General features: G+C 53.7%; 1 protein-coding gene across 5 annotated transcripts in view; it reads right to left on the reverse strand.

Annotated features, from left to right (window-relative positions):
* The window catches only part of DAGLA (diacylglycerol lipase alpha), a 62,191-nt gene that overhangs the window by 26,800 nt on the left and 21,906 nt on the right, over window positions 1–13,485 (reverse strand). For all 5 annotated transcript variants that reach the window (XM_032691154.1, XM_032691155.1, XM_032691150.1 and 2 more), the window contains 5 exons: window positions 12,274–12,485; window positions 9,030–9,131; window positions 8,429–8,567; window positions 5,162–5,249; window positions 443–577 (listed from right to left, as the gene is read on the reverse strand). In XM_032691154.1, coding sequence (XP_032547045.1) covers window positions 443–577; window positions 5,162–5,249; window positions 8,429–8,567; window positions 9,030–9,131; window positions 12,274–12,485 — 676 coding nt within the window. The remainder of the gene's footprint in view (window positions 1–442; window positions 578–5,161; window positions 5,250–8,428; window positions 8,568–9,029; window positions 9,132–12,273; window positions 12,486–13,485) is intronic.

The raw sequence follows: 13,485 nt of genomic DNA on the forward strand, positions 1-13,485 counted from the left end.
CCAACCTCGCCTCAGTGCCAGCTGGGAAAAACCACCGGGGAAAACTTGGGAGAAGCCGCTTAAGTCCGTTATGATTTTCAATTCCCAGCTCAGCACGTGGACACAGCCCGGGAGGGAGGCGGGAAGGAGCCCGTGGTGCTCCCGGGGAAGGAGCACGCGGTGCTCCCGGGGAAGGAGCACGCGGTGCTCCCGGGGAAGGAGCACGCGGTGCTCCCGGGGAAGGAGCACGCGGTGCTCCCGGGGAAGGAGCACGCGGTGCTCCCGGGGAAGGAGCACGCGGTGCTCCCGGGGAAGGAGCCCGTGGTGCTCCCGGGGAAGGAGCCCGTGGTGCTCCCGGGGAAGGAGCCCGTGGTGCTCCCGGGGAAGGAGCACGCGGTGCTCCCGGGGAAGGAGCACGCGGTGCTCCCGGGGAAGGCCACGTTGCCGGTGCTGCCGTGCCCACCTCGTCCAGGACGGCGTTGCGCTTGGCCCGCTGCCGCTGCCTCAGGAGCACCAGCCCCGCGATGATGTCGGAGGGGACGATGTCCAGATCCCGGAAGAACTCCGCGAAAAGGTAGGCGATCTCGGAATAGGCATCCTGAAAAACCCAGGGAGACAGGAGGGTCACGGCACTTTGGGAATGGCCTCCAACCAGGACACGGCACGACATTCCTTCGGGGAATGCCAGACCTGCACCAATCAGGGAATTATTGCCTCCTGTTTGCTTCCCCTATTCCCACTGGGAGGTGGGGTTTGGCCTGTGCTCCGTGCTCAGGTGGGGGAGGGAGAACACCCAAACATCCCAGGCAGGCACAAAGGGAGGGAGAGGGAATGTTTTGGGATCTGTATATTAAATAAAACAGGGGGAAAAGGATGAAAACCAAGCAAATCCCAATCCAGAGTCACCTTGGAGTCATCCTTATCCTCAGAAACACAATAAAGGCTATTCCAGGGGGGGAAAAGGACTCATTTTGTCCTATTTACAGTCTCTTAAATTCTAAATTTGTCCTGGGATGCTGTTCCCAAATTTAACCCAGACCTGGGATGCTGTTCCCAAATTTAACCCAGACCTGGGATGCTGTTCCCAAATTTAACCCAGACCTGGGATGCTGTTCCCAAATTTAACCCAGACCTGGGAACCTGTTCCCAAATTTAACCCAGACCTGGGATCCTGTTCCCAAATTTAACCCAGACCTGGGAACCTGTTCCCAAATTTAACCCAGACCTGGGATCCTGTTCCCAAATTTAGCCCAGACCTGGGAACCTGTTCCCAAATTTAAACCAGACCTGGGAACCTGTTCCCAAATTTAGCCCAGACCTGGGAACCTGTTCCCAAATTTAGCCCAGACCTGGGAACCTGTTCCCAAATTTAACCCAGACCTGGGATCCTGTTCCCAAATTTAACCCAGACCTGGGATCCTTTGGCCCCAATTTAACTTGTCCACATTTAATCCAGACCCAGAATTCCTTCTGCCCATGTTTAAGCCAGATCTGGGATCCTTTTCCCAGACTGAACACAGATCTGGGATCCCTTTTTCCCCACATTTAACCCAGCCCTGGGATCCTCTGACCAAATTTAACCTGGATCTGGGATCCTCTGGCCCCTATTGCCAGGCTTTTCCAGCTTTATTTTGGATGGCACCCAAGCAAAAAGGCCTGAAAAGGAAAACCTGGAAAATGATCTGAGTCACTAAATGCAGAATTCCCAGGGGGGAAGGTGATCAATCCCAAAAAATGAGGGACAGAAATGGAAGTGACCGGAGAGGGTCACGCAAAGGCTTCGGAGCAGAGGGACAAAAATGCTGAGGAGAAATGTTCTTTTTCCACCTTTTTGTCTCTACTACAGGGAAAAAAAAAACCACAAAAGCCTGATGGAGAACATTTTGGGAAGCGGGAGATGGGCTGGAATGTGAGTCAGAGCTGATGTGTCATTACTGCAGCCGAAGGAAAAGGGTGATCCAGAGGTTGGAACGTGGGGTTGTAGCAATCCAACGGTATTTTGGCTCCTGCCATCCCAAACCTTTCCTTCCAAGGATCATCAGAACCTTGTCCTGAACTTTTATCCCAGGTTTTTGTGGTATCCTTTATGCAGCTCCTCAGACCTGCAGAGCTGTGGAAATCCTGACACTTTCCAGGCCGGGATTCCTCCTCTCTTTTCTCTGACCATCAAGGCAGTAAATCCCTTCTTTTCCCAGCAGGAATGACAGCCTTGCTCCTGCAGGGAAGACCTACATCCCTTTATCCCTGCCAAACTCCTGGAGTGCAGGATGACTTCCAGTCACTCCTCACTTCCCTACACAGGTGAGTGAAGTGCCCATTAAGGGAGGGGGATCCAGGTGCCAGCTGTGCCAGAGGTGCCTTTGGAAAGCCCGGCATTAACCTCTCCAACATTCCAACTGCAGGATCCTTGAAATCCTGACCTCCCAGATCCCAGCCCAGCTCCTCTAAGCTCACCAGAAACACCAACAGCCTCCAAACAAATTAGGGAAAACATCCATTAAAATCCAAAGTGGCAGCAACAGCCCCGGATGCTCCGACCAAAAAGGGCTGTCCTGGAACTTTAACGTGGATTTTCTGCTCCAAAGGAAAAGCTTTTTGCTGGAACACCTGATACTATTCCTGTTTGGACACCTGGGATCCTTTTGTCCACCTTTAACCCAGACCTGGGATCCTTTCCCCAAATTTAACCCAGACCTGGGATCCTTTCCCCAAATTTAACCCAGACCTGGGATCCTTTCCCCAAATTTAACCCAGACCTGGGATCCTTTCCCCAAATTTAACCCAGACCTGGATCCTTTCCCCAAATTTAACCCAGACCTGGGATCCTTTCCCCAAATTTAACCCAGACCTGGGATCCTTTCCCCAAATTTAACCCAGACCTGGGATCCTTTCCCCAAATTTAACCCAGACCTGGGATCCTTTCCCCAAATTTAACCCAGACCTGAGATCCTTTCCCCAAATTTAACCCAGACCTGAGATCCTTTCCCCAAATTTAACCCAGACCTGGGATCCTTTCCCCAAATTTAACCCAGACCTGGGATCCTGTTCCCAAATTTAACCCAGACCTGGGATCCTTTCCCCAAATTTAACCCAGACCTGGGATCCTTTCCCCAAATTTAACCCAGACCTGGGATCCTTTCCTCAAATTTAACCCAGACCTGGGATCCTTTCCTCAAATTTAACCCAGACCTGGGATCCTTTCCTCAAATTTAACCCAGCCCTGGGATCCTGTTCCCAAATTTAACCCAGACCTGGGATCCTTTTCCCAAATTTAACCCAGCCCTGGGATCCTGTTCCCAAATTTAACCCAGCCCTGGGATCCTGTTCCCAAATTTAACCCAGCCCTGGGATCCTGTTCCCAAATTTAACCCAGACCTGGGATCCTTTTCCCAAATTTAACCCAGCCCTGGGATCCTTTTCCCAAATTTAACCCAGACCTGGGATCCTTTTTCCCAAATTGTTGCAGGGGAACACCTGGAACGTTCTGCTACAAACCCTGAAGGCTCTGGGGCTTCCCATTCATCCTTTCCCCAATTCCAAGTCCACCCCACAGAACTCTTTTCCAGCCCGAAGGACAAGGATCCTCTGCTACAACAAGGGTTTTTTCCCCATGAAAACTGGGAGATACAGCAATGGATTCATTTCTGATCCATTCATTCCACATGCTCCCATTCCAGGGCACACAAAGTCAGAGCTCGTTCCTGCAGGGAAAAGAGGCTGGAAATGGCTCCAGCTGGATATAAAGTGGGAATTCAACAGCATGAGGAATGTGAAGAGTCTGGAATCTGCTTTCATCCTGAAGTAAAAAAAAAAAAAAAAAAAAAAAAACAACCCAGGGAGAAACATTCCCTGCAGGGACCAAAAGCAGAGGAGTCTCGGTCCCTGCAGAATGAAGGGTTTGTTAAGAGCTTGGAATGCTTGGAATACTTTGCAATCCTGAGTAAAGTGGGAGTTGTTCAGGAATCAGGACCTTTGGGTGGCTGTCAGGGCTCTCCCAGGTTTTGCTTTTCCTGCTGGATTTCCCGAGCAGAGGAGCTGGGAGCCGGCAGGACTTCCCAGCAGGACGGGGCTGGGACGTTCCCTGGGAACACAGCGGCATTCCAGCCAGGGAAAGGGATCCTGGCAGGGGGCTGGATTCCTGCACAAGGCCTGTGCCAATTCCTGCAGCTTCTGGAAGCTGCACCCCGTGGATAATTCCTGACAAACCCTGTTAATCCAATTCATCCCAGCTGCCCCCTATGAGGAATAATGGTGGCCTTCACCTGACCCTCCTTGATTTTCCCACCTTTCCCTTCGGGATTTCAATTCCAGACGCATTTCTCTCCCTCTCTAAATTCATCTCCCTTCCCAACATGCTCCTGTTCCTGCTGCATCCCTCTGGAAGCAGAGCTCCAGGCTATATTTAGCCAGGCCACGCCGCTGTGGTCGCTCCCTGGGTGTTTTCCCTGTCATTTTCCCTGCCCTTCCAACCGGAGTCAAACATCTGGGGCCGCTGCTGGTTTTCCTGGAATGTCCTTGAGAACTCCCAGCTTTCTCCCTGTGAGGCTGTAAATCATTCAGGGCTCGGGGATTTCCACTGTTCCTTCGGGAGTCCCAGATCCCCTTGGCTTTTGTGGCTTTCTCCTGCCTTTGGGAGCAATTCCCTGCTTCTGCCAGGTCCTTCAGGAGCCCTCAAACACTCGGAATTCCGACTAAATTCAACAGAACAAGCTATCAGGCAAGTTTTCCATGTTTTTCCCAGCACCAAGGTCCCAAGGAATGCTGCCGAATCCCTACAGCTGCTCCCACTGCTTCCAAAAAGAATGGAACGATAACTTTGGGGGAAGGAATACAAGCCCTTTCCCCTTCCCTGCAAGGGAAAATCCCAACTGCAGAACAGGAAAAGTCCCACTAACCTCCCAGTGGATCTATGGATTAAGTAGTTTTTGACTGTTAACAAATCCAGAATATTTTGCTGGATATTTTTCCAGGTTTATATTTTCCCATTCCCAAATCCTCCTCATTAAGGATACGGGACTGATCCAAAAAACCAGGAGAAACTGCCTCAGCAAACTGGCTGGGAAGGGAAAAGGGAGCTGACCGGGAATTGCTGCCAGATTTGATCCTAAAGCTTGCAAACCCACGGATTTCTCCCAGCGATATCCCAGATTTCTGGCTCCCACAGGGAATTTCTGGTACCCACCGACTGCGAGTCCTTTGTCCTCGTGCAGCAAAGGAACACTTTGAGCCTCCTGGTCCAGCTGCTGGCCTGGCCCTCCTCCAGCCGGTGTCTGGGAATAACGGGAACAGCGGGAATGTGAGCACGGGGACGGCGTGGCCACGGGAGGGTTTTCCAACACTGGAAAAACAGGGGCTGATCCCTGTCCTTCCGGACACCACAGACAGATTAACTCGGCTCCTTTCATAGGATAGGGAGGTCAGGAACCATGGGATCATGGAATCAAGGTTGGAAAAGACCTTTAGGATCACGGAGTCCAGCTGTTCTCTCTCTCTCTAATCCGCATCCCCAGGTGCCACATCCGCATGGATTTTAAATCCCTCCAGGGATGGGGACTCCACCTCTGACCTGGGCAGCCTGTTCCAACCCTTTCCAGGAAGGAATTTTCCCTAATATCCAACCTAAACATCCCCTGGTGCAGCTTGAGGCCGTTTCCTCTCCTCCTGTCCCTTGTTCCCAATCCCCCCCGGCTCCCCTCTCCTGTCAAGGAGTTGTATGGAATGGGAAGGTCCCCCCTGAGCTGCTCCCCGTGCTCCAGCCCCTTCCCCAGCTCCACTCCCTTCCCTGCACACGCTCCAGAGAAGGGCAATCCAGCTGGTCTGCCTTGGAAGGGATTTTAAGGATCATCATGTTCCACCTTCGACTATCCCAGGTTGCTCCAAGCCCCATCCAACCCAGCCTCAGACACTTCTCCAGGGATGGGGCAGCCACAGCTCCTCTGGGAAAGCCATTCCAGGGCCTCCCCACCCTCCCAGGGGAGAGTTTCTTCCCAATATCCCATGGAAACCCACCCTCCTGCAGCTTAAGGCCACTGACTCCATGCTCCCTGAAATCCCAGGCTCCTCTAAAGCAGGGCCTTTTTTATGGAAACACGGATTTAATCCGGGTCAGAGCGATCCAAAATAAAACCCTGCTCCATTCTCCATCAGGGGATCCCACTGGGATAAACCCAAGCCCAGGAAGTGGGTGGTGCCTGGAAGGAAAAGGTGCTGGGAAAGGAATGTTTGCCTGGAAGAGAAGGAGCAGATCCCACAGGCAATCCAGCACCTCCCGCCTGAACATCCAGAACCTTTGGGAAGATTCCAAAGGAGCAATGGGAATAGGAGCGGGCTAAGAGCCAGCAGGGCTCTGCTCTCCAAGATCCCAAAGGAATTCCACAACCTCACTGCAGGGGTGGAACACCCCCAAGTGTGCTCTCAGCTACTTGCCCTCCAAAATTCCCGAATTATTTTTTCCTAACGCTTTCCTTCCACGTGTTCAGCAGGAGCTCCAAAGCTCCTTGGAAAAGCCTCGGCACGAGGAGTTGAGCCTTTGGTTGGGTTGTTTTCCCTCCTCAACCCCCACATCCCGAAGGGAATGGAAAACCACCCTGGCACACAATCCAGCCAGGCAGAGAATTCCCTAATCCACCCCTGGGAAACCCATTCCAGAGCCTCACACCCTCCCAGGGAAGGCTTTTTCCCTATTTTCCACAAAATCATGACAACTGCTCATCCTGGGAATGCCCTGATCCCAAGCAGGAATCACCACACCGGGCTGACAGGGCATTCATTCCAAATATTCCACACACTGGAAAGGTCAGGAGGAATGTCCAGCATTCCACAACAAAATCCAGCCTCTCCTTCCAACAAAACTTGAGGCCTGATCCTTAGAAAAGCCCAGTTTTCCTTCCCAAAGGATCCCATTTCAAGCCACTGGAAAAGCCCAGGGTTCAAAACGCACAAAGCCAAGGAAAAACGTGGAATTTGCAGTGGATTTTTGAAAAGCCTCATTTTTCACCCCTTTGGATCCCAGGGACTCCAAAGGCACATTCCTCAAGGACAGGCACAGATGTCAGAGGAAACAAAGCCTGTTTGTGTCGTCTCCTACCGGAAAAAAATCCTTCGGAAAACGCTTGGCTGGGGGAAAAAAAACCCCTTTTCTCTTCCCATCTGGGAAGCTCCAGGATGGAATCAATCCTTAATTAAAAGATCCCAGTGCCAACACAACAGGAATTGTTTCCTGGCCAAGAAACCTCAGGGCAGAGGGTTGGATTTTGGAGAAAATAAAGGAAGAAAAGGGGATTTAGAAGGAGATGCTTCCACAATTTAAGGAAAATTTCAGCACTGCCCTAATGAATCCAAGGAAAACGCTGCTCCAGGATGGGCAAACAAGGATTTGCTCAGCCTGGAGAAGGGAAGGCTCAAGGGAGACCTTGGAGCCTCTTCCAGGGCCTAAAGGGACTCCAAGAGAGCTGGAAAAGGAGTCTGGAAAAGGACCTGGAGCGACTGGACAAGGGGGAATGGCTTCCCACTGCCAGAGAGCTGGGATAGATGGGATACTGGGAAGGAATGCTTCTCTGTGAGGGTGGAGAGGCCCTGGAATGGATTTCCCAGGGAAGCTGTGGCTGCCCCATCCCTGGCAGTGTTCCCGGATGGGGTTTGGAGCGCCCTGGACCAGTGGAAGATGTCCCAGCCCATGGCAGGGGGTGGAATGAGATGTTCCATAAGGTCCCTTCCAACCCAAACCATTCCAGCATTCCATGATGATTCCATGACCTCTCCTTGCACCAATTTTGCGCCGTTTCCTCTCACACTTGAATTCCCAAATTCAGACGATTTGTCGAAGGAATCACCTTAAAACCATCCCAGGAATAAAAAGGGGACTGTAAACCACATTAAGAATCACTCCTACATCCATCAAACCCTCATCAACTGCAAGCCTATTCCCTCACCACTATATCCTTGCTTTTGGTCCCCTGGAAAACCCCGTGATCCCGCAGTTTCCGAGGGAGACCCGCTGGGATTCGCTCTGTCCCAGCGGGGGACTGGAACCAGCCCGGGGCTGATGGGCACGATCCCATCCAACCCCAGCGCCCCGAGTGCCGGGATCCCCTGGAGTGCCGGGATCCCCTGGAGTGCCGGGATCCCCTGGACTGCCGGGATCCCCTGGACTGCCCGGATCCCCTGGACTGCCCGGATCCCCTGGACTGCCCGGATCCCCTGGACTGCCGGGATCCCCTGGACTGCCCGGATCCCCTGGACTGCCCGGATCCCCTGGACTGCCGGGATCCCCTGGACTGCCCGGATCCCCTGGACTGCCCGGATCCCCTGGACTGCCGGGATCCCCTGGACTGCCGGGATCCCCTGGACTGCCCGGATCCCCTGGACTGCCCGGATCCCCTGGACTGCCGGGATCCCCTGGACTGCCCGGATCCCCTGGACTGCCCGGATCCCCTGGAGTGCCCCTCACCTGAGGTTGTAGGTGCGGAGGTTGCGCTGGCGGCGCTTGGTCGCGCGGAGCTTGACGAAGGTCCTGCCGGTGGGGTCGAAGACGCAGAGCACGGTGATGCAGACGCTCAGGATCACCACCCAGTTACACACCACCATCCCTGAAAAACAAAAACCGCGGGAATGGCGCGCTCCGGCCCTCGCTTCCCGCCTCGAACCCACCCGGCCGTCCCGCGGCCGAAGGAAACCCTCTGGAAAAGCTTCCGAACCACAGCCGGATGAGTTTTCCCGGCTGTTTTCTGGGGTTGTTGAACACCCCCAGAATATCCAGGACTACAGCATGAGCACATTCCCACCAGGAGGCGGGAAAAGAGTTCCAGGGAAAGAGCGAAGCCATTTTGAAGTGGAAAAGCAGGATTTCCAGACTCCCCCCTTCCCGCCCTTTCCCTGGGAACACGAATCCCTGCCTCAGCACCGAATGGAACGACTGTTCCAGCAATAAAGAGGGAGACAAGGAGCGCATTGACAGCTCCAATCCACTTCCAGGCGTCCATCCCCAGCCGGCGGGAGGGAATGCCGGCCGTGGATCCGCCGGAACGCGCCCCGACATTCCCGATCCATACCCAGAGTGACGCTCTTGGCCGTGAGGTCGTTGCAGGAGGTGTAGTACTGGGTCAGCCACACGATTCCCACGATGGCATAGACGAACTCGATCACCAGGATAGCTGGGAAGAGAGGGAATACCGTGGGTAACAGCAGCGTTTCCCTGGGGATTGATGCCTCTCCCTGTTTTCCAGCAAGGAAACGCAGGGACGAGTTACTCAGCATGGAAGGAAAACGCTTTGGAATGGGACATTCAAGGAAATGGAGCAAAAATGTGACTGCTTCCAAAAAAAAAGAAAAAAAACCGGGATCATGGAGAGGTCAGTGCCCTTGGCTGTGTCAGGGTGTGACTCACAGACCCACATTCCACCCACGCTGCTGGAAAGACTCCCTGAGGCACCGGGAATTGCGGGATCCTGGTCTTAACCACCTCAGACAGCCGGCCTGGCTCCCAGATCCCAAAGAAATCCTGGACACGCAGGATTTCAACACTTAGGAAGCATTCCCAGCGCCCCTGCAGCCTTCCAGGAACAGCTCCCAGGACACATTCCTTAAGGAATCACTTCCTGGCTCCTCAGTTTTACTCTGATAAGGGACACGAGACTGGGCATTCACAGTGGTTTTCCTGGAATAAAAAAGCTGGGAAATGGCTCCCAGGTGCCCATCCTCCCACTTCCCAGAATCCCAAAGAACAAGCGGGCACTCAGGCATGGAGAAGGTAAATAACCCGCTTGGGAACTCCTCGGGATGGAGCCGAGACTGAACCCAGCCCGGCCTAATCCCACCCACTCTCCTCATCCAGAAGGATCTTTCCACGAGTGGTTTTGCCACAGACCTGGAAAAACCAGTTCCAAGAGTTTTCCCGGGCAAGGACCCAGGGTTGGAACCGGCTCCTGCTCATCCCCATCTACCCCTTAAACCCGAGTCAGGCTTTGCTAAGCTCGGCTCTTCTCCCCTCTGCCGGCACCTGCTGCGGGACAGGAGCAGGGACGAGACATTCCCGGGTTCCTACGGGAGTTCCTTCCCTAAAATTCCTCCGCATTAACCAGCACAGCCCTAAACTGGGACAGTCACATGGACCTTGCCCACGCACCGGTCACATTCCCACTTCCCCCAGCAGCGCTGATGAACCACCGGGAGAGCAACAAACTCCGGGAAACAGGGACACAACCGGCCCACGATCCGGCGCAAATCCCGGCCCGGAGCTTCGGGAAGAAAAGGGGATGTTCCTTGGGGCAGGAAAACGTCTCCTTGGATTTTCCCCACCTCCCTCGCCCCGGGTTTAGTCTGGGTTTAACACAAACTGCCAGCTTCCCTAGGGAAGGCCGAGAAGCTGGGGAGGGAGACTGGAGCTGCCGAGCCAGGTCATCCCTGCTTTTTACTGGATCCCGCAGGAAAACACAACCCGGCAAAAAGCAGGGATGCAAAGCCACGAGACACTTTGGATCTGCGTTTCCAGAAGGTTTTTTCCCCCCATAAAACATTCCCAGGGCACAGCAGAATCTGATTAAATTCCTGCAGCTGGGAGACCACAGAACACAGGGAAAAACACAGGGAAAAGGAGCCCTGGCTGAGAACTCAAGGAATAATCTCTCCCTGCTCTAGCTCTTCAAGGATGGGGGAGACAGGGAATGTTCTCAGGGAGAGAAATGGGTGTTTCTGGGGAGAGAAGTGTTCGTCTTTAGGGAGGACAATTTTTAGGGAGAGAAATGTGGGACTGGGATTTGGGGAAATTTGGAGGGTTTTGGGGGGGGGGGGTCAGGGATTCTGGGGTGTTGTGGAATTTGGAGCACTTTGGGGGGCTTGGGATTTTTGGGGCATCTGGGGGCTTTTGGAGCCTTTTAGGGATTTGGGGGAGTTTGGGACATTTTGGAGGTTTTGTGGCGTTTTGGGGAATTTGGGGCACTTTGGGAGGGTTTTGGGGGGTCTCCCAACACTCAGGGGAATTTGAGGGCCACAGAGACACCCATTTGGGGCTGAAAAATCACTTTATTTGGGTTTTCAGGGGGATTTTATGTCTTTTGGGAAGAGATGGATGTTTGGGGAGGGATTTTGGGGGTTTGGGGGTTTTTTGAGGAGGAATTTTGAGGGTGTTTGGGGTGACAAAGTCGCCAATTTTGGGCTGAAAAAGTGCTTTACTTGGGGCTTTGTGGGGGATTTTATGTCTTTTGGGAGGAAATGCTTTTTGGGGAGGAATTCTGAGGGTGTTTGGAGGGGTTTTGGGGTCACAAAGGCACCAATTTGGGGGTGAAAAAGTGCTTAATTTGGCCTTTTTGGGGGGGGATTTTATGACTTCTGGGAGGAGACGGATTTTTGGGGGGTTGGAGGTTTTGGGGTCACAAAGATGCCAATTTTGGGGCTGAAAAAGTGCTTTCTTTGGGCTTTTGGGGAGGATTTTATGTCTTCTGGGAGAAGATGGTTTTTTGGGGAGGGATTTTGGGGGGTTTGGGTTTTTTGGGCAGGAATTTTGAGGGTGTTTGGGGTGACAAAGTCATCAATTTTGGGCTGAAAAAGTGCTTTACTTGGGGCTTTGTGGGGGATTTTATGTCTTTTGGGAGGAAATGCTTTTTGGGGAGGAATTCTGAGGGTGTTTGGAGGAGTTTTGGGGTCACAAAGGCACCAATTTGGGGGTGAAAAAGGGCTTAATTTGGCCCTTTTTTGGGGGGGATTTCATGACTTCTGGGAGGAGATGGATTTTTGGGGGGTTGGAGGTTTCGGGGTCACAAAGATGCCAATTTTGGGGCTGAAAAAGTGCTTTCTTTGGGCTTTTGGGGAGGATTTTATGTCTTCTGGGAGAAGATGGTTTTTTGGGGAGGGATTTTGAGGGTGTTTGGGGTGGTAAAGTTGCCAATTTTGGGCTGAAAAAGTGCTTTACTTGGGGCTTTGTGGGGGATTTTATGTCTTTTTGAGAGGAGATTTTGCGGGTATTTGGAGGGGTTTTGGGGTCACAAAGGCACCAATTTGGGGGCGAAAAAGCGCTTAATTTGGCCTTTTTTGGAGGATTTTATGCCTTTGGGGAGGAGATGGATTTTTGGGGGGGCTTTGGGGTATTGGGGGGGGAGGATTTCTGAGGGTGTTCGGAGGGGTTCTGGGGTCACAAAGGCGCCGATTCGGGGGCGAAAAAGCGCTTAATTTGGCCCTTTTTGGGGGGGTTTGATGCCTTTCGGGAGGAGCCGGATTTCCAGGGAGGGATCCTGTGGGTACTGGAGGGGTTTTGGGGTCCCAGGGCCGCCGGGGGCCGCGCGGGCAGCGCGGGGGGCTCACCGAGGCGGACGTAGAGGACGTACTGCATGGAGTCGCGGGGCTCGGTGTACAGGATGCTGCCGCGCATGCTGAGCCAGATGATGGCCAGCTCGGCGATCATGCAGCTCAGCAGGATGCCCAGGTAGCCCCGGCCGTGGTCCACCAGGTTCAGGGAGCAGGTCTCGTCGGGGTTGTAGACCAGCCCGAAGAGCACCACGGACAGGATCACGAACCTGCCGGGAGAAGAGCCGGGAGGGCAGTGAAGCCGCCCGGGGGCCCCGCGAGGGCTCTGGGCTCCGTTTGCTCCACCCGTTCCCATGGCCAGCTGGGAATTCTGCTCCCCCGGCATGGCAAATGGATCTGCCTCAGGTCACATTATCCCGTGGGATTTGCCACTCCCACCTCCCAGCCCATAGGAGCTGTGGCTGCCCCTGGATCCCTGGAAGTGTCCAAGGCCAGGTTGGACGGGCTGGAGCAACCTGGGATAGTGGGAGGTGTCCCTGCCCGTGGGATAATTGGAACTGGTCCCTTCCAACCTAAAGCACTCCAGGATTGTTTTTCCTGAGCCCCTGGACAGAAACACAGCCCCAGATTTCAGCAGACCCATCCCTGGAAGTGCCCCAGGCCAGGCTGGATGGGCTGGAGCAACCTGGGATAGTGGAAGGTGTCCCTGTCCATGGCAGGGGGGGTGAACTGGATGATCCTTAAGGTCCCTTCCAACCTAAACCATTCCAGGACTCCATGATTGTTTTCCCCCTGTACAAAAATGCAGCCCCAAATTCCAGTAGATCCATGCCTGGACACAGGATTTGCCACTCCCACCCTCGCCCACAGGAGCTGTGGCTGCCCCATCCCTGGAAGTGTCCAAGGTCAGGTTGGATGGGCTGGAGCAACCTGGGATAGTGGAAGGTGTCCCCTGCCCGTGGGATAATTGGAACTGGTCCCTTCCAAGCCAAAGCACTCCAGGATTCCACGATTGTTTTTCCTGAAGCCCTGGACAGAAACAGAACCCCAAATTCCAACAGACCCATCCCTGGAAGTGTCCGAGGCCAGGTGGGATGGGCCTTGGAGCAACCTGGGCTAGCGGAAGGTGTTGGAGCTGGAAATGGATGAGGTTTAAGGCCCCTTCCAACCCAACCCATTCCAAGATTCCATGAATGCTATTCCCGAGCCCCTGTATGGAAACACAGCCCCAAATTCCAACTTTGGATGGCACGGGAGGATACAGGGAGC

The sequence above is a fragment of the Chiroxiphia lanceolata genome, chromosome 6 (assembly GCF_009829145.1).
Source record: "Chiroxiphia lanceolata isolate bChiLan1 chromosome 6, bChiLan1.pri, whole genome shotgun sequence".
In the NCBI taxonomy this organism is placed as follows: domain Eukaryota; kingdom Metazoa; phylum Chordata; class Aves; order Passeriformes; family Pipridae; genus Chiroxiphia; species Chiroxiphia lanceolata.